General features: G+C 41.2%; 5 protein-coding genes and 1 long non-coding RNA gene across 9 annotated transcripts; 5 read left to right on the top strand and 1 right to left on the bottom strand.

Annotated features, from left to right (window-relative positions):
* The first annotated feature begins 101 nt into the window (after positions 1–101).
* Positions 102–1108, top strand: LOC108056866 (trypsin delta-like). The gene has a single exon (XM_017140886.3). It carries the CDS (start codon positions 249–251, stop codon positions 1056–1058), a length of 810 nt encoding a protein of 269 aa, XP_016996375.2. The 5' UTR covers positions 102–248; the 3' UTR covers positions 1059–1108.
* A 368-nt stretch (positions 1109–1476) lies between these two features.
* LOC138912998 (uncharacterized) lies at positions 1477–3083 on the top strand. Of its 2 annotated transcripts, XR_011418563.1 has the most exons (4): positions 1477–1666; positions 1727–1911; positions 2126–2201; positions 2645–3083. It is a non-coding gene; the product is annotated as an uncharacterized lncRNA (long non-coding RNA). The 2 variants fall into 2 exon arrangements; XR_011418562.1 differs by having other exon boundaries at positions 1493–1911; positions 2645–3082.
* Positions 3084–4324: 1241 nt separating this feature from the next.
* LOC108056867 (trypsin beta-like) lies at positions 4325–5088 on the top strand. The gene has a single exon (XM_017140887.2). It carries the CDS (start codon positions 4330–4332, stop codon positions 5068–5070), a length of 741 nt encoding a protein of 246 aa, XP_016996376.2. The 5' UTR covers positions 4325–4329; the 3' UTR covers positions 5071–5088.
* Positions 5089–6864: 1776 nt separating this feature from the next.
* LOC108056870 (trypsin beta-like) lies at positions 6865–7727 on the top strand. The gene has a single exon (XM_017140892.3). The coding sequence runs from the start codon at positions 6921–6923 to the stop codon at positions 7659–7661; it is 741 nt and encodes a 246-aa protein (XP_016996381.2). The 5' UTR covers positions 6865–6920; the 3' UTR covers positions 7662–7727.
* Positions 7728–7943: 216 nt separating this feature from the next.
* On the bottom strand, positions 7944–18482 carry LOC108056913 (DDB1- and CUL4-associated factor 8). 2 transcript variants are annotated; one of them, XM_070214565.1, is made up of 6 exons: positions 18012–18482; positions 17307–17931; positions 9237–10070; positions 9030–9172; positions 8730–8970; positions 7944–8451 (listed from the first exon to the last, which is right to left on the bottom strand). In XM_070214565.1, the coding sequence occupies exons 1-6, from the start codon at positions 18152–18154 to the stop codon at positions 8101–8103; spliced, it is 2337 nt and encodes a 778-aa protein (XP_070070666.1). In that variant the 5' UTR covers positions 18155–18482; the 3' UTR covers positions 7944–8100. The 2 variants fall into 2 exon arrangements, with proteins under 2 accessions (XP_070070666.1, XP_016996443.2); XM_017140954.3 differs by having other exon boundaries at positions 9237–10061; positions 18012–18481.
* LOC123003078 (uncharacterized) lies at positions 10352–17032 on the top strand. Of its 2 annotated transcripts, none has more exons than XM_044394540.2 (2): positions 10352–11119; positions 11176–17032. In XM_044394540.2, the coding sequence occupies exon 2, from the start codon at positions 11207–11209 to the stop codon at positions 16598–16600; it is 5394 nt and encodes a 1797-aa protein (XP_044250475.1). In that variant the 5' UTR covers positions 10352–11119; positions 11176–11206; the 3' UTR covers positions 16601–17032. The 2 variants fall into 2 exon arrangements, with proteins under 2 accessions (XP_044250475.1, XP_044250476.1); XM_044394541.2 differs by having other exon boundaries at positions 10352–13222; positions 13406–17032.
* Positions 18483–18663: the final 181 nt, after the last annotated feature.

Raw genomic sequence — 18663 nt, 5'->3', positions numbered from 1 at the left:
TTTTTATTTTTAAAATTCCAAAAACTATTCCTAATTGGCTATTGCAAAAAATGTTTGGTATATTCCTAAAAATAAACTTCAAATTGTATAATTAGATCCAGGTATTCTTCAAAAAATCTTAATTAGTTTCTATTTTAACAACTAAGTTAATTTGCTTGTTAGATTCTTTTAGGTCTGAGGGCACTAAACTATTCGCCAACATTCTTGTGTTTGATAAACGGAAACATCAACTGAATACCTATAAAAGAATGGGGTTTTCTGGGTTAAAGTCACACTCAACTCGAACTCAATTCAAGATGTTCATCCAATGGGCTTTTCTGATCTCCAGCGCAACCCTGATCTCCGCCGGATCTATATCGATTTCGGAAAGGATTGTCGGAGGACAGCCGGCGAACATTTCCGAGGTACCATGGCAGGTCTCACTTCTCAAGAGGGGCAAACATGATTGCGGTGCTGTCATTTTTAGTGACGATATAGTTTTAACTGCTGCCCATTGTGTTTTGTCCAATAATCTAAAAAAATACTCAGTGAGAGTGGGATCATCAATAGCGAACCAAGGAGGCCAAGTGGTGCAGATAGCAAGCATCAAACGGCACGATAAATACTTAAAAATCTTCGGCTCGTCCTTTAATGATATAGCCGTCATCCGGCTAAAGACCAAGCTCCAGTTGGGTGACAGTGTAAGACCCATCCCTTTGGCAGACAGCGCTCCTGCAGGTGGAACACCTGCATTGGTTTCCGGATGGGGAGCTATCAAACATAAAGGGGTGAATTCGAAAACCCTTCTGAAAACCACAGTGAATATAGTAGATCGGAATGTTTGCGGAAAGTCCTATAAGTTTATGACTCAAGATATGATCTGTGCCGCTGCTCCCGGGAAGGATTCCTGTCAAGGAGACTCTGGAGGTCCTCTGGTCGTCGATGGTAAACTTGTTGGCATCGTTTCTAATGGCAAAGGATGTGCTCGTCCCTTTTATCCTGGAATCTATGCTAATGTGGCTGTACTCAAGCCCTGGATCGAAGATAATATTAAATCTTTAATGTACGAAAGTAAATAAGTGTGCAGTTTGAAGCATACTGAAAATCCTAATAAAAAATTAAAACCCTATTTAAATTGTTTACCAAAAGTTGATTTCTAATAAAAAATTATATATTTTTAGTATATGCCTTTGATTAGGTTTCGGAATTCGAAACTATTCGTTGACATTCTTGATAAGCCTTGACTAGATCTATAAAAGAGTGGGTTTATTTCTCAACTCAGCTATATAAAATATGTTAGTTCAATGGCTTTTATTAAGCTTTTTCTCTGCCGGATGGTTGTTAGATAGCTTTATGGATATTTCAAACGTGTCAAATATAAGTTCTAGTCAAGTGCTGTGATAGTTCATAACCAGTTCTATATATCGGCATCCACTCCACGTCCTTGAAGTCGAACGAAGCGTGGCAGCTGCCTACACTCATAAAAATTAATTTCTAAATTTTGGAAATCTCGCCATTGAATCGGCCTACCTTTGAAAATAGAAAAAAAATTTCTTGTTATTAGAAAATTGGCCTTTGAATACAGAAAACCTTTCTTGATGGAAAAAATTCAAGAAAGAATTTTTCTTAAAAATAGAAAAATGAAAATCTCATATGTCTGTTTTGCCGTCGCAGCCAAAACATTTTTGTACGTATTTTAGGACAAAATCACCTTTGAATATATGAATGAAATGACCCTAGAATATAGGAAAGTAGCCATTGACTTCCTTCGGCTGCCGAATGTTAACGACAAGAAAAACGAAGTGGGACGAAGGGCCTACCCGGCTACCGACTTCTCTGATCCCCCGAGCGTCAGTTGTGAAAAAAATTCGTGAGTGATGGACGTGATTTTCAAGCGGATAAGAGGTTAAGCCTTTTTCCAAATATTCAAAGGTATGTAAATATATAATTTTTTGTATAGCGGGCGTACAATTGTATGTATGTAATTAAAGGATAAATTTCAAATCTCTTTACCAAGCGTATACCAATTTAGTTGAATGGTTTTTTAGCTAAGAGCTACGTACATACATACATTTGTATATAAATCTGTGGCTGTAGAGTTCTATAATAACTTTATCTTATTACTCGCATTTTATTTATTTTTCAGAGTGAAAATACCTGCAGTTGCATCAGCCAAATAATTTGTTTAGCGAAGCTGTAATTTTGTTTTAAAACATTCTAAGGTAAGAAAAATATGTTGTATTTGTTTGACATACTTATGTATGCATGTAAATATCTATGCATGTACGCGGCTCACCCGATCTGAAACCCGATTTTCAACCCTTTCATATTCTGCTCCTCTCTCTCGCTCGCTTGACCTACGCGTCGCGACGTTTCTCTCTACTCCTTCTTAAAATTGTCATGATCTGACCTGCTTACATTCGGTCTCCCTTCGCGCAAAGGACTGTATGTAAATATATATGTATGTATGTGGCTCTTTCTGAAATTAGATTTTCAACCCTTCCTTCTTCATTTTCTACCTGTCTTGCTCCTCTCTCGGTCGTCTGACCAACGTGTTTGTATTTTGGCTATTATTAACATTACATTATTATCTATTATCTAAAAACATCTATCTATTCTTATCTAAAAACAAATCATTGATATCCCAATAACTCTTTTTTTCCAGATGAGGAAAGCCGAAGAAAATAATTTTTTATGCCTGCAACTACATATTTGGTTATAATAATGTTTTCTTAAGTCAAAAATGTGTTATTTAAAATTGTTTAAATGTTCAGTGTTAAATGTTTTAAATTTAAATAAATAAAATATGCAAAAGAAAAAACCAAGTTACATTTTATTTTTAGGGTTTCAGTGTTAATATAAAACTTCCCTTCAAGAAATATTATTTCTTAAATCAAGAAATAAAATTTCTTGAAAGGAAATTTAAACAAGAAAGAATTTTTCTTGTTCAAAAGGTGCCTTTCTAAAAAACCCTTTCTTGTTTTAAGAAATTTAATTTCTTGAAACAAGAAACAAACCACCTTTGAAACAAGAATCGCCTTTCTTGTTTTAAGAAATATTTTTTCTTGTTTTTATGGTGGCTTTCTAAAAAACCCTTTCTTGTTTTAAGAAATTTAATTTCTTAAAACAAGAAATATTTTTTCTGGTTTTAATGGTGCCTTTCAAAAAAACCATTTCTTGAAACAAAGGTGAGGTCGCCTTTGGCAAAAATTCAAGAAAGAATTTTCTAGATTTTAAGGAAATTCTTCGATTTTTTTTTATGAGTGTAGGGCGGCAAATCTCGACTGTTAAGGAAAATTTGGCTGCAGTCTAGGGCGGCAAAATCAAAAATGCCTAGGGCGGCGAATTGTCTTAATCCGCCCCTCCATACCAGTCATATTGAAAGAAGAAAAAAACAATTTAGAACATAGGGACATTTTTATACCCGTTACTCGTAGAGTAAAAGGGTATATTGTATTCGTGAAAAGTATGTAACAGGGAGAAGGAAGCGTTTCCGACCCTATAAAGTATATATATTCTTGATCAGGGTCACTAGCCGAGTCGATATAGCCATGTCCGTCTGTCCGTCTGTCTTTTTACGCAGCGCAAGTTTATTTTAGCCGAGTGCCACGCCCCCTCTAACGCCCACAAACGATTTTAAAATGTGTCTGGCGCCCATACCTTTAAAGATTTCCGAGAAGTATAAATGCAATTTTGTTGTTTATATACCTATCAAAGTGCAGAAGACATTTTTCAAATCGGATCATTAATCAAAAAGTTATGCGCAATCAAAAAAAGGTTATATATCCATCTCCCTCGCACTCCCTTTAGCCGAGTGACGGGTATTAGATAGTTGGGACACGAACCCGACTATAGCGTTCTTTCTTGTTTAATATGTGATCCGACCGTAATATTTTGTATTTACTTATGTTTGTTAAAATATAATATAGAATGTATAGAATTACATTACATTACATATCATTAGCCCTGAAACCCTGCCTTCAAGTTTTGACTTTCACCGAACAGAAAATAATTAATAAGTTAACAAAAATAAGAATGTAACTTTAATTGGTTTTGATTTTTAAAGTTCTAAAACATTTTCCTTATTGGTTATTACAATAAGTTGTTGCTAAATGTATAAAATAAGCCTTCAAATTGATAACTACATTCAGGTATACCTACTTTAAAAAATGTTAAATGTTTTCTATTTTAAGAATTAAGTTACTTAGCCTAATAGATTATTTTAGGTCTGTGACTTCCAAGGTATTTGCTAACATTCCTGTGTTACATAAACGAAAAGCGCAACTGAATTCCTATAAAAGAGTGGGTTCTTCTGTGTTAAAGTCACTCTCAACTCGAACTCAATTCAAGATGTTCATCCAGTGTATTTTTCTGATCTCCAGCGCAGCCCTGATCTTCGCCGGATCTATATCGATTTCGGAAAGAATTGTCGGAGGACAGCCGGCAAACATTTCAGAGGTGCCATGGCAGGTCTCTCTTCTTGAGAGGGGCAAACATGATTGCGGTGCTGTCATTTTTAGTGACGAGATCGTTATAACTGCTGCCCATTGTGTTGAGTCCAATAATCTAGAAGAGTACTCCGTGAGAGTGGGTTCATCAAAATCGAACCAAGGAGGCCAAGTGGTGCAGATATCTAACATCATACGGCACGAGAATTACCATTATATCTACCTCTTGAATGATATAGCCCTCATCCGGCTAAAGACCAAACTCCAGTTGGGTGACAATGTAAGACCCATCCCTTTGGCAGATAGAGCTCCTGCAGGTGGAACACCCGCATTGGTTTCCGGATGGGGACGTATCAAACATAAAGGACCTTCATCGGAAGACCTTCTAAAGACCACAGTGAACATAGTGGATTGGAATGTTTGTAGAAGGTCTTATGGGTATATTTCCAAAGATCAGATCTGTGCCGCTGCTTCAGGAAAGGATTCCTGTCAGGGAGACTCCGGCGGTCCTCTGGTCGTCGATGGTAAACTTGTTGGCATCGTTTCCACTGGCAATGAATGTGCTCATCCCTATTTCCCTGGAATCTATGCTAATGTGGCTGTGCTAAAGCCCTGGATCGAAAATGCTATTAAATTTGTTTAATGTACTTCATTAAAAAAGTGTTTTATACATATCGAAAATCTGAATAAAAAAGTAATTAAAAACAAAATCACAGACCATATTTATTTTCGCTATAATTTAAAATATAGATCTTTCAAAATATTAACCAATTTATAGATTCTCTATATTTACCAAACTGTTTTAAATTAACGCATGCAAGAAAAAATGCATTAAAATAATTTTACAGTCAAGATAAAGAAAATTGGTTTCTATGTTAATGGTATTTCGAACTATTCGTTAACATTCTTGTATAACAAGAATATACAACACCTACAAAAGAGAGTCCACTCTTTGCTTTAAAATCACTTCTAAAGACAACTCGACTAAACACGGAATATTTTTCTCAATGAGCATTTATTAAACCCTGTTTAAAAATAAAATATGCGCACTTATGTGTTACGGTTACAAATTCACAGCTTCGGAAACGCTTTCTAATAGTATCTATAATATCGAAAATCGAAAAGCTCATCCACGGTTGCGGCCTCACTGCGTCCGGCAGTGCAGGGAGTTCATAAACAGGTCTTTATATCGGCATCCTGTCTTCATCCTCGAAATCGAAAGGAGCGTGGCCCTCATCTGCCAGACCAGCGACAAAGGCTTTTCGAAAGGCTTATATGATTTTTTGAATTTACTTATGTTTGTTACATTACATTACCCTGAACTAAATCCTGCCTTCAAATTAAGACTGTCACCGAACAGAAAATAATAAATGAGTTAACAAAAATAAGAATGTAACTTTAATTGGTTTTTATTTTTAAAGTTCTAAAACATTTTCTTTATTGGTTATCACCAAAAGTGTTTGCCAAATGTATAAAATTAGCCTTCAAATTGATAACTACATTCAGGTATACTTTAAAAAATGTTAATTGGCTTCTATTTTAAGCATTAGGGGACTTTCCTTGGTAGATTCTATTAGGTTTGTGACTTTCAAGGTATTCGCCAACATTCCTGTGTTAGATAAACGAAAACCGCAACTGAATACCTATAAAAGAGTGGCTTCTTCTGCACCCAAAAAAAAAATCCTGAGTGTCAATTTAATAACTGTGGGTTAAAATGACACTGCCCCTAGGATCAAATTTTTGGGGTCAATTTGCTCCCAAATGAGTGTCAAAAGTACACCGCGTTTTCAGAAAAATCGTATTTGATACTAAATAGTGTCATTTTGATAAAACTAGGTTCACATCGTTCCCAATAATTATCATTTTTGATTTTCGAAGTTCGAAGTTCGGCGATGTTTTACTCTAGTATCGATTTCGTTTATACTTGTCAAGTGTTCGCTCGCGCGCAAAATGGTTCGATGGCCCAGTTGGTAAGGCGTCTGCCTCTGATGCGAGAGGTCCCCGGTTCGAAACCCAGATAAATAAGAGTAGGTAAAAAGTTTTTAAAATGCAAATATATCATTTTAAGAACAAAAATGTTAAGTTGTGTTAGATTACTGATAAAAAAAAAAGAAAAAGGTGTTGCGAGCGGGATTCGAACCTCGTTCCCCCGAGCACAAAATAATATCAGAGCCTAGCGCCTTGGCCCCTGAGCCATGCCCATATTAATTTTTGCCATGGCAGAATGGTTACAGGAGCTTTCAAGCAAATGTTAAATTTTATTTAATACTAAGAAAATGACACCGGCTAGTGGCTCTTTGACACCAAATAGGGTCAAATTAATATTTTCGAAAGTATTAAAGTGACACCAGAATAGGGTCAATTTAATGACGTTCGGATCAAAGATTTTTTTCCACTCAATAGTGTCACATTGACACCTAAATAGGGGCATATTGATGACTACTTTTTTTTGGGTGTGGGTTAAAGTCACTCTCAACTCAAACTCTCTTCAAGATGTTCATCCAGTGGGCTCTTCTGATCTCCAGCGCAACTCTGATCGCCGCCGGATCTATATCGATTTCGGAAAGGATTGTCGGAGGACAGACGGCGAACATTTCCGAGGTGCCATGGCAGGCCTTCCTTCAATACTTGGGCAAATATGATTGCGGTGCTGTCGTTTTTAGTGACGAGATCGTTATAACTGCTGCCCATTGTGTTGAGTCCAATAATCCAGAAGAGTACTCCGTGAGAGTGGGTTCATCAAAATCGAACCAAGGAGGCCAAGTGGTGCAGATATCTAACATCATACGGCACGAGAATTTCCAACATAAATACTACTTGAATGATATAGCCGTCATCCGGCTAAAGACCAAACTCCAGTTGGGTGACAGCGTCAGACCTATTCCTTTGGCAGATCAAGCTCCTGCAAGTGGAACACCCGCATTGGTTTCCGGATGGGGAGATATCGAAAATGAAGGACCGTCATCGGTAGACCTTCTAAAGACCATAGTGAACATAGTGGATTGGAATGATTGTAGAAGGTCTTATGGGTATATTTCTAAAGATCAGATCTGTGCCGCTGCTTCAGGAAAGGATTCCTGTCAGGGAGACTCCGGAGGTCCTCTGGTCGTCGATGGTAAACTTGTTGGCATCGTTTCCACTGGCAATGAATGTGCTCATCCCTATTTCCCTGGAGTCTATGCTAATGTGGCTGTGCTCAAGCCCTGGATCGAAAATGCTATTAAATTTGTTTAATGTACTACATTAAATAAAAAACAAAATCACAGAAATATAGATCTCTCAAAATATAAAAAAATTTAAAGATTCTCTTTATTTACCAAACTATTTTAAATTAATGGCATGTAAGAAAAAATTCTTTAAAAAAAATGGAGTCAAGATAAAGAAAATGGTATTTCGAACTACTCGTTAAAATTCTTGTATGACAAGAATATACTACACCTACAAAAGTGAGCCCACCCTTTGCTTTAAAGTCATTTCTAAAGACAACTCGACTAAGCACGGAATATTTTTTTCAATGAGCATTTATTAAACCCTGTTTAAAAATAAAATATGCGCACTTATGTGTTACGGTTACAAATTCACAGCTTCGGAAACGCTTTCTAATAGTATCTATAATATCGAAAATTATAAGATTACCGAGGAGGGCTTTTGAAGCTCATCCACGGTTGCGGCCTCACTGCGTCCGGCAGTGCAGGGTGTCCAGCGCAGCGGCTGCGGCGGCTCCCTCGCCATTGGCATCGTCGGAGCTGTTGCTGCTGCGCCGCTGGGACGTGGGATTGGAGGGACTGGAGCCGTTGCTGGTGCTCGAGCTATTTTCCCTATGCTGCCGCCCATGAGGTAGCCAGGATGCCATTCTGTTGCGATTCAAGGGGCGGACGCGGGAACGGGAACGCGAGCCAGAACCCTCCAGAAACCCACGGATGAAGTATTGGAATTGGTTGATGTCGAAGTCACCTCTGTCCACAATGTTGCGCCTGAAGTTGCGCTCCAGCGTCTGCTTCAGCGAGTCCTCGTCGGGCACCTTCTGCGGAAAAAGAGATTAAATTGGTGAGCATAATCTATATATTATTACGCAGAAAAAAATTGGTAATGGTCAATTTGATATTTTTTAAAGATCATTTTGATATGAATAAAGATTATGTTAATCTTTTCTTATATAGTTTTCTCAAAAAATACTAAACTTGGTATTTTTTTGATATGATAAAATATCATGTTGACATGTTTGAATCTTAAATTGAAATAACATAGAAATAACCCTATTTCATATCGGTGTTTTTCTGTGTAGTTATTAATTGATCCTACCCTATCAGGTCCATTTGGCGTCCAGATCTTGACGTCATGCTCCAGGCCCGAGGTGGCCAGCACCGGCATCCAGGGATGCGGCTCCAGGCAGTTGACCACGCCGGCATGGTCGCCCTTCATGAAATTAATAATCGCCTCTGTGTTCCGGTCCCAGAAGAATATGTTGCCGCAGTCGCTGCCGCTGACAATATATTCGGAACGGGGTCCGAAGAAGTTCACTCCCTTGATGGTGCGGCTATTGCTAAAGCACAAGAAGTAATATGAGTACCAGGACATACTAGTGATGCTCCCTAAACTTACATATGCCCCTCGTAGCAGTGCAGATACTCGCCGTCTTTGGTATTCCGACTGTCAAAAAGGTAGATGCCCGCATCGCTGTATGAGGCCAATATCTCGCTGCCGCTGTGGTTGTAAACGGCGCAGGTAATTTGCGTGATCTTCTCCTGGACACGAGAAGAAAAAAAACAGAGATTAGGCTGCCTGGTTCGCAGGGCGGCACATGCTCACATCCTCTATATTAGAAGGCGTCATCTCCAGCAGGGTCTTGGTCAGCTTGCGCTTGTCGTAGACCCGCAGTTTATCGTCCGAACCGCTGACGCAGAACTCGGGCGCATAGGGATGGTGGGCGATACTAAACAGGCGAACACGACCGCGTTCATTCTCATCGTGGTAGACGCAGCGCAGCATTGTGCTAGCGGCATTGCTGGCGCGCAAATCAAAGTGCTTGACAGCCGCATCCTCGCCAGCACTCATCACCTCGTGACGGCTGTGCGGAACCAGCACTATCTTGTGCACCGAATCGCTGTGGGTGTACAGTCGCATGGGCTTGATGGTGCCTCCAGAGGGTGGGATGACTGACCTGCGCACCTGGCCATCTCGGCTGGCGGACACAATGTCCAGGCAGCCGGCACTGTCGATAAACTTGGTCTGGAAGATGTTCATGCTGTGGCCGGAGCGAAAACGGTGCAGCGCCTTGTCGTTCGCCCAGTCCCAGACGATAATGCTGAGATCATCGGAGCCGGAGCAAATCAGGTCGCCGGCGCGGTTGAAATTCAGGCAGTTTACGCAGCCATCGTGCTTGTTCAGGGAACTCAGGAGGGTCAACTGTTCCACCACCTGGCGCGAGCCATAGTAGCCTTGGCCGAAGCTTTGCGACGAGGTGTGGCCGCCACGCCAACCGATACGGTTGATTATGTTGTGCTCCCGCTGCAGCAGCTCCTGGTCAATGTTCCACGAGTACTGGGGCTTGCACTTGCACATCGCCTCGTCCACGGCGCAGTCGACTTTCGCACGGTCGTCGGCATTCACGTGCTCGTTGAACTCCACGTCGTCCTGTTGATTCTTAAGGTGATTAGTAAAGGTTCATAAGGCAATTAACCTATGACTAGCAGGATTTGGAAATTGACACACATGTTAATAAAATTGTTGACATGTGTGTCAAATACAAAAGCGTTAAAATGTGAAAAATAATTGTTAGCTCACTTGTATTTTTTACACAATGTGTTATAAACACGACGTGTTTTTAACACAAATGAAAATTACATTTCACTGACATTAACGAATCGAAGGGAATATGAAAAACCAATATAGGCCATTATATCTTATATGTTAGTTTTAACCATTTCAAAGCATATATGAATTTGTTCGGACGTTTGCTGTAGTTGAGAGAACATAAACCCACCACTCTGTTATAACCGAGTTTTATGTAAAGGGAGTCACAAGAGAGAGAACGATCGACGATTCTTTTATGGGCATCGAACAGAAGCAGTCATCCCAGCCGCTGGTCGCGTTTAATAATCTAATATAATAAATTAAAATTGATACCATTGTCAGCATTGAAGATTGTAAAGTGAAAAAACTGAATTCGAAGTAATTGTAGATAATAAATAGACCATCCATGAAGTGCACCTTTTAGAGTTATAATTTTCAAATTGGTGGAAAAACCCCAGAGCATCTTTGCTCATCTTTGACAATATAAATTGTCACAACATTTTGGTGGCCCATGAGGGGACCCATCCAATCACGCCTTCTGGAATAATTATCTACTAATCTGTTTTCGAATTAATTAATCAGTTTGGATCTAAACTTTGTGAAATCTGGCACATGGTTATAAATTTTCCATTCGCAACTACATATAACCAGCAAACGGCAGCACATGTATAAGTGCTGTTACACTATCGTCCCATACGCTTTACCCTCCAACTGCGCTGCCCTGCCGATCCATCGCTTTGCCGAAGTCAACGTGGGTTAATTTAGATGCTGGAGAGAAGCTGTTTCGCTGCCGAAATCTATCACGTCGCATCCCCCACACCTTTTCGTCAAACCTGGAGCGACTTCACTTGGACTTCCAGACTTTTCGTTCAATTTCGTTACGTCACAACTTGAAAGGGGTAAGTGTCGTTGTGGTGTGTTGGTGAGTTGACAAAGTATTGAGTACATTTTTCAGTGTATAAGAGTAATACAATCAAAGCTGAAACATGGCAGCAGATAAAGACCAGGAGCAGGGGCAGGCATCCAGCGATGCCAGCCTATCAAACCTACATATACTTCAAGCTGATATTTTTGAACGTGTTAAACAACTTTATCAAAATTTTAAAAAGGATAGTCAGTCAAGAAAAACTAAAATCTATTTTCAAACTCGTATAAATAAACTTGAAAATTTCTCAAAGGAATTCGACACCAATCATCAAACTCTTTTATTGAACGGTTGCTCACCTGAACATGAATATTTTACCTCTCAACTAGCAGCAAGGTTTGAAGAGTCTTACTTAACATATTATTGCGAGATTGGAGACGCCTTCGAGACCCGGTTTCCAACAGTTCCCAGCGACGCTACTCCTAGCCATTCTAATTCAACGATGCACAACACCACCATGCTACAAGCGCCTGGCTCTACAGTTCAACTACCAAAATTACCAGTACCTAGTTATTCTGGCAAGCTGACTGAATGGCCAGCCTTTCATGATGTCTTTCAACAACTTATTCACGATAATGGTGCACTTTCCAGCATACAAAAATTCCACTTTCTGAAGCAAGCACTCCCAGCGGACCGAGATCAAGACGTGCATCAAATGGACTTGACTGAAGCGAATTATCTCGTCGCCTGGAGTCTCATTGTTACGCGTTATAATAATCCCCGATTGTTATTCATGCATCATATGAATACCCTATATGAGTTGCCATCAATTTCCAAAGAAAGTTCAGCCGAACTAAAACATATGTTAAACGTTGCCAACGTTTGCATCAATGAGTTCAAACGCCTCAACATTGCAATTGCCAATTGCGATCATTGGATTGTGCATCATCTCACCACTAAGCTGCCATCGCAAACTATCCAAGCCTGGGAACACAGTCTTGGGAGTACAAAGGAAATCCCAACCTTTTTCACTTTGGAATCATTTCTCAACAACCGACTTTTTAGCATCGATATAATTGAAGGTCGCAAGGTTCCACCTCCACCACGGCAACCACAAGGAGTCAACGGCTTCCAACGAAACGTCATCAAACATTCAGGCAACGCACAAACCAGGATCAGTAGCTGCCATACTTCAGGGGTTACTACCAACTCTGTTCGCTGCGCTCATTGCAATGACCAACACATCTTACGTCGTTGTCCAGACTTTTTAGCAAAGGATTCTTTCGCTCGCAAACTTATTGTTGACCGCAGTAAGGTATGTCTCAATTGCCTCAGCCCCACCCATTCTCTGTCAAAATGTAACAGCAGCAAAAACTGTTTACAATGTGGACAACGCCATCACACTCTCTTACATTTCCCAACCCAGGTAAAGGCTAGTGATGTCGCGCAGTCTGCAGGAAACATAACTAGTCTCAACTCACAGGGTCTGACAGCATCTAGCAACACCACACAGCTCATCAGCGCGTCAGCCTCACATTCAACACCTCATACGATGATTCTCGCAACTGCTCTGGTTCGTCTTCATAGTAATGCCACAGGTCAGTCAGCGGTGGTCCGAGCCCTTATCGATCATGGATCAGAAGGTACCCTTGTTACGGAAACTGTAGTCCAAGCGCTAGGGCTTCCCCGATTTCCAGTCTCAGCAGAAATATCAGGGGTAGGAGGGAATTCCACCAACAGGTGCAAATATCGCACCGAATGTACTTTAAGCTCAACTACTAATTCAGGATTCAAGATGTGGGTGGAAAATGCCTTCGTTTTGCGTACCCTGACTTCTCCTTTACCAAGGACGAATCTAACTCTACCAACGTGTCCACATTTAACTGGGTTGGAGCTCGCCGACCCAAATTTTATGCACACTAATAGCATAGATGTGCTCCTCGGCGTGGACACCATTCCACAATTTATGATGAGTGGAATCAGGAGAGGATCTTACGATCAACCAATTGCCCAATGCACGCAACTTGGTTGGATCATTTTTGGCAGAATTACGCCAAAACAGACACACACGATATCCATACAATGTCATCATTCTAATCTGGAAACTCTAGTTCAAAAATTCTTCGAATTGGAAGCAGTAAGTACAACCCGTCTCTACACTGCGGAAGAACAATGGTGCGAAGACCACTTTAAACGCACTCATATACGCCAACCAAATGGAAAGTACATGGTGCGCCTACCATTTAAAACCTTATTTGATCCTAACCAAACCATAGGAAAATCAAAACAAACTGCCCTAAATCGGTTTCATTTTTTACAGCGAAAATTCCAAAAGAAACCAGATCTGTATGAACAATACTCAAAGGTCATGGAGGAATACTTCGAGCTGCACCAAATAACTGAAGCCATCACCTCAGAAGAACAGCATCGCCTGGCGGACAAAGGAGGCTCAATCAGTTATACTGCATGCACATTACCCCATCATGCAGTTCTGAAGGCGGACAGCAGCACCACAAAACTTCGAGTTGTGTACGACGCCTCATGCAAGACATCAAATGGAAAATCGCTCAACGACATTCTCTGTATAGGCCCAGCCTTACAAAACGACCTTGGTGGGGTCATTCTCAATTGGCGATTTTTACAATATGTCTTTGCGGCCGATATTCAGAAAATGTATCGTTGCATCGATGTACACCCGGAGGATACACACTTCCAACGGATTATTTGGCAAAGGGAAAACAATGCTATAAAGGATTATTGTTTAACAACTGTGACGTTTGGAACAGCATCAGCCCCGTACACAGCCATTCGCATCATGCATCAGATCGCTCAGGATGAACGAGATCAATTTCCATTAGCAGAACATGTTTTACGAAAAGAAATATATGTGGATGATTTGCAAAGTGGACATGAGACAATTAAGGGAGCCCTTCAAGTTCGAGATGATGTCATCGGGGCACTTCAATCAGCTGGTATGGAGCTTCGAAAATGGGCAGCAAATCATCCCAGTCTTTTGAACTCTATTCCTCCTGAGCACATGTCCAATTCCAAAATTTTGGAAATCGAAAACCAAGAGTCCATTAAAACTTTGGGGCTATATTGGCACCCCAAGGAAGACTTTTATGGTTTCAAATTAAAATTTACAATTGATGAAATTTTCACTAAACGATCAATTCTTGCTACAGTTGCACGTCTGTACGATCCTTTAGGTTTCGTTGCTCCAGTCATAATCATCGCCAAGGTTATTCTCAAAGAAGTCTGGAGCATACGTATTCAACAGGCTGATGGCACTCCAGCAGGATTAGCTTGGGACGCAACGGTACCGCCAGTAATTCAGCACAAGTGGAAAGAATACTGCACCAATTTACTTAAAATTGAATCACTGAGAATACCCCGATGGTTACAGTATTTACCCAGCACCATCGCATCCTTGCAGCTGCATATCTTTTGTGATGGCTCTTCTATGGCATACGCAGCGTGTGCCTATGTGCGGGTCCAACATACAAATAACTCGGTATACACGCATCTCATAGCTGCAAAGAGTCGAGTCACACCCACAAAGCCGTTGACAATTCCTAGAGTGGAACTATGTGGAGCTGTACTCGCCGCACAACTGGGTGACTGGCTCTGCAAGCAAATAGATCAACCAACGCATCCCATTTCGACCTATTTCTGGAGCGACGCAACGATCGTTCTTTATTGGATTGCGGGGGATCCCTTACATTGGAAAACATTCGTAGCGAATCGTGTAGGACGAATTTTGGAGTCCAGTTCTGCATCTCAATGGAGACATGTGCCCACCGGAGATAACCCTGCAGACTGCGCGACGCGTGGTCTCTATCCAGATCAATTAGCTGCCTATGATTTATGGTGGCAGGGGCCTTCTTGGCTACGACTACCAGAATCTCAATGGCCTAGCAAAATCTTTGACATTCCTGATAGCACCAATCTCTCGTGTGAGCAAAAATCGCTTTCTCTACAAACCCACAGCTGCGTTGAGAGAAATCCAAACTCTTTACTCACGTCGTTTTCATCTTACAACAAACTTCTGTTTATAATGGCTTACGTACGACGCTTTATTCACAATTCACAAACGCGCGTGGACTCTCGACAGAGAGGTCCAGTTACCGCCCAGGAGTTTCAGCAGGCACTAGGGCACATTGTCCGACTAGTGCAACATGAAACGTTTAAGGTGGAGATTCAAAAAATAAAGACAAAAACACATTTATCTAGATCGAACAAATTAAGTCAACTTTCCCCATTTCTAGATAACGAAGGAGTGCTGCGTGTCCGAGGGAGATTGAAAAATGCATTGCACCTATCGCCGCATCAACGCACACCGATCATTTTGCCAAAGGATCATCATTTTACCGAACTTGTCATTCGTAATGCTCATCTCAACACATTACATGGCGGGATATCACTTACACTGGCAGTGACAAGGCAAACGTTTTGGATTCTTAATGGGAAACAGGCAGTTAAAAAGATTCTGCACAAATGTGTTGACTGCTTCAAGCACAGACCGAAGGCAGTCACGCAGCTCATGGGAGACCTTCCCTTACATCGAGTGAACCCACCAAAGCGAGCCTTTGAAGCCACAGGCGTGGACTATACCGGTGCGCTAGAAATCAAAGCGTCAAAGTTTCGTGGACACCACAAATACAAGGCATATATTGCAGTTTTTATATGCTTGGCGACAAAGGCAGTCCACTTGGAAGCTGTTACCGGATTGTCTTCTCAGGATTTTTTGTGGGCTCTACAACGTTTTATTGGCAGACGTGGATACTGCCAACACATCTACAGCGATTGCGGTACCAATTTCATTGGAGCAGATAAATCCCTAAACCTTTGGCATGAAGAGTTTCGACAAAGCGTTATCGCAACGGTTATTCCAAAATTAACCGCTCAGCAGATTCAATGGCATTTCAATCCGCCACACAGCCCAAACTTCGGTGGATTATGGGAGGCGAATGTTAAAGCGGTTAAGACACACTTACATCGCACGTGTAAAGGGGCGCTCATGACCTACGAACAACTCTCAACTATTTTGGTTCAAATCGAAGCCTGTTTGAACTCTCGCCCACTTTGCCCGTTGAGCTCGGATATGGAGGATTTAGCAGTACTGACACCGGCCCATTTCTTAATTGGCGATTCCATGATGGCGCTACCTAATCCATCAGCTTCGGATAAATCGTTAAACGCACAATTCTTGGAAGGACAAAGACTGCTTCGAACCTTTTGGCATCGTTGGAGCTCGGATTGGCTTTCACACTTACAATCTCGTCCAAAATGGCAGCGGGTTGAGGAAAACTTGCGTTTACACGACATAGTTATTATTAAAGATGATCGGCTTCCGCCAAATGAATGGAAGCTCGGTCGCATAGTCGAATTACATCCAGGATCTGATAATCTCATTCGAGTCGCATCTATTAAGACGGCATCCGGAATTTATAAACGCTCTTTGTCGAAAATCTGTCCATTGCCATTAGCTACTTATTCAGAGGCTACGGAATAAACATTAATTACGTACATACTTTGTCCACCTCTACATATCGTAATGACACTTATTTCTTTACAGCAAAGTGCAGAAATTTGGTTTAAATACTGGACTCAGTATTTGGGGGCGGCATGTTCGGACGTTTGCTGTAGTTGAGAGAACATAAACCCACCACTCTGTTATAACCGAGTTTTATGTAAAGGGAGTCACAAGAGAGAGAACGATCGACGATTCTTTTATGGGCATCGAACAGAAGCAGTCATCCCAGCCGCTGGTCGCGTTTAATAATCTAATATAATAAATTAAAATTGATACCATTGTCAGCATTGAAGATTGTAAAGTGAAAAAACTGAATTCGAAGTAATTGTAGATAATAAATAGACCATCCATGAAGTGCACCTTTTAGAGTTATAATTTTCAAATTGGTGGAAAAACCCCAGAGCATCTTTGCTCATCTTTGACAATATAAATTGTCACAACAGAATTCTTATACTCTAGAAAAACATATAATTCTCTCAAAAACTCATTGTGTTAATGCGTGTTATTTATGTTTCTAACGCAATGTAGGATACATTTTTTACACGCAAGTCAATAACTTTTATTGAACCTAACACTTTGATATTTAACATGTTAATAACACAAGTTTTTTACAGTGTGTGTTATTTTTCCAACCCTGCTAGAAAAAGCTACTTAATTACTTAGTGGCTAAGGTTTAAGGTCTCACCTCAATTGTTGAATCACTTTCACTGGAGAGTGAATAGCGCACCATTTCGTCGTTGGAAGAACTGTCAGAGGAAGACTGCCTGTGGAAGACATCGTCCTCCGGAACAACAGCAGCAGCAGCCTCCGCCGCCGGGTCATCGCTATCACCCTCCGCCTCCTCGGTCTCCTCCTCCGTCTGCAGCTCTGGCAACTCGGCATCGGATTCCGAGTCGGTCACCGTGCCCACCAGCTCTATGCTGATGCGGCGATAGGAGCGTGTGGCCGGTATGTTGCGCTGGTTGAACCTGGGCGAAGTGAGATCCGGGGAGGTTTCACCTAGCGGCGGAGTCGCCGGTGGCTCATCATCATCGCTGTCGATGGTGCCGGTGCCACTGGGGAGCTTTGGTTTACTGGCTGCCAGCACGGAACTGGCGGCGTGGGGAGATAATTGACACTCCAGGTGGGATGGGCCCGCTTGTTCCTCAGCGGGAAGGGAGGAATCCTTGTTAGCCTGCGCCTCTGCCGGCTCCTTTTCCTCAGAATCCTTTTTCTCCGGCTGCTCCTGTACCTTCTCTTCTTCGTTATTGTTGTTGCTCGTCATTGTTGTGATTGTGGTGCCTTTGATGGCCACCTGGTGTTTCTCCTCGCTGTCCAAGCAACCGGAAAAAAATCAATTGGTTATCCAAGCCGCAGAGCTTACTTAACAGACGTAGACCACCACACTTACCCAATCTGCGCCGCGTCTCCCAGTTGGCCACCACCATCACCATCACCATTACCATCTTCACGGGAATCGGTGTTGCGTCGCTGGCGTTTGCAGGCGGATGCCGCTCCGCTGGCCACGGGATCGGGATCCTTCTCTTCGTCCATCGCTGGTTAAGGGCAGTTCTATAATCTGTTTCTTGCCTATTTTGGTTGTCGCTCCGCTAATATTTTCCTGTTTTCCCGTGCACGCACTTGTTTACGTCCAAAAATCAGCGATGGCACTTTCCTCTGGCACCAAAAGCCCGATAAACCGATAGACTTGGCGCGATTTGGTGATAGCTTTTAAAAAAGTCTGCGGATGGATACAATATATTTCTGAGTTTTGGTAACGGGAATTATTGAATTTTAATAATATTTTAGAAATTAATAATATTTTTAAAGGCCCAGGAAATATTACTTGACTACCGATCAGGAGGAAACCAAATGTATGAATTAAAAATTGTAATAGATTTCTGACAGTTGTCTTTTAAACAAAGGGAAAGAGTTTCCAGGGCAAACTAGACCAGTTAAATGATTGTTCATGGAAAAAAATAAAAGCCAAAGTTAAATGGTTAAAAATTTTTACGTAAAAGAATTTATAAAGCTCTATATTCATCCAAATTAAGCCGTTATGT

This window comes from Drosophila takahashii, chromosome 3L (assembly GCF_030179915.1).
Source record: "Drosophila takahashii strain IR98-3 E-12201 chromosome 3L, DtakHiC1v2, whole genome shotgun sequence".
Lineage (NCBI taxonomy): Eukaryota > Metazoa > Arthropoda > Insecta > Diptera > Drosophilidae > Drosophila > Drosophila takahashii.
This window is presented reverse-complemented; position numbering and strand designations above follow the sequence as displayed.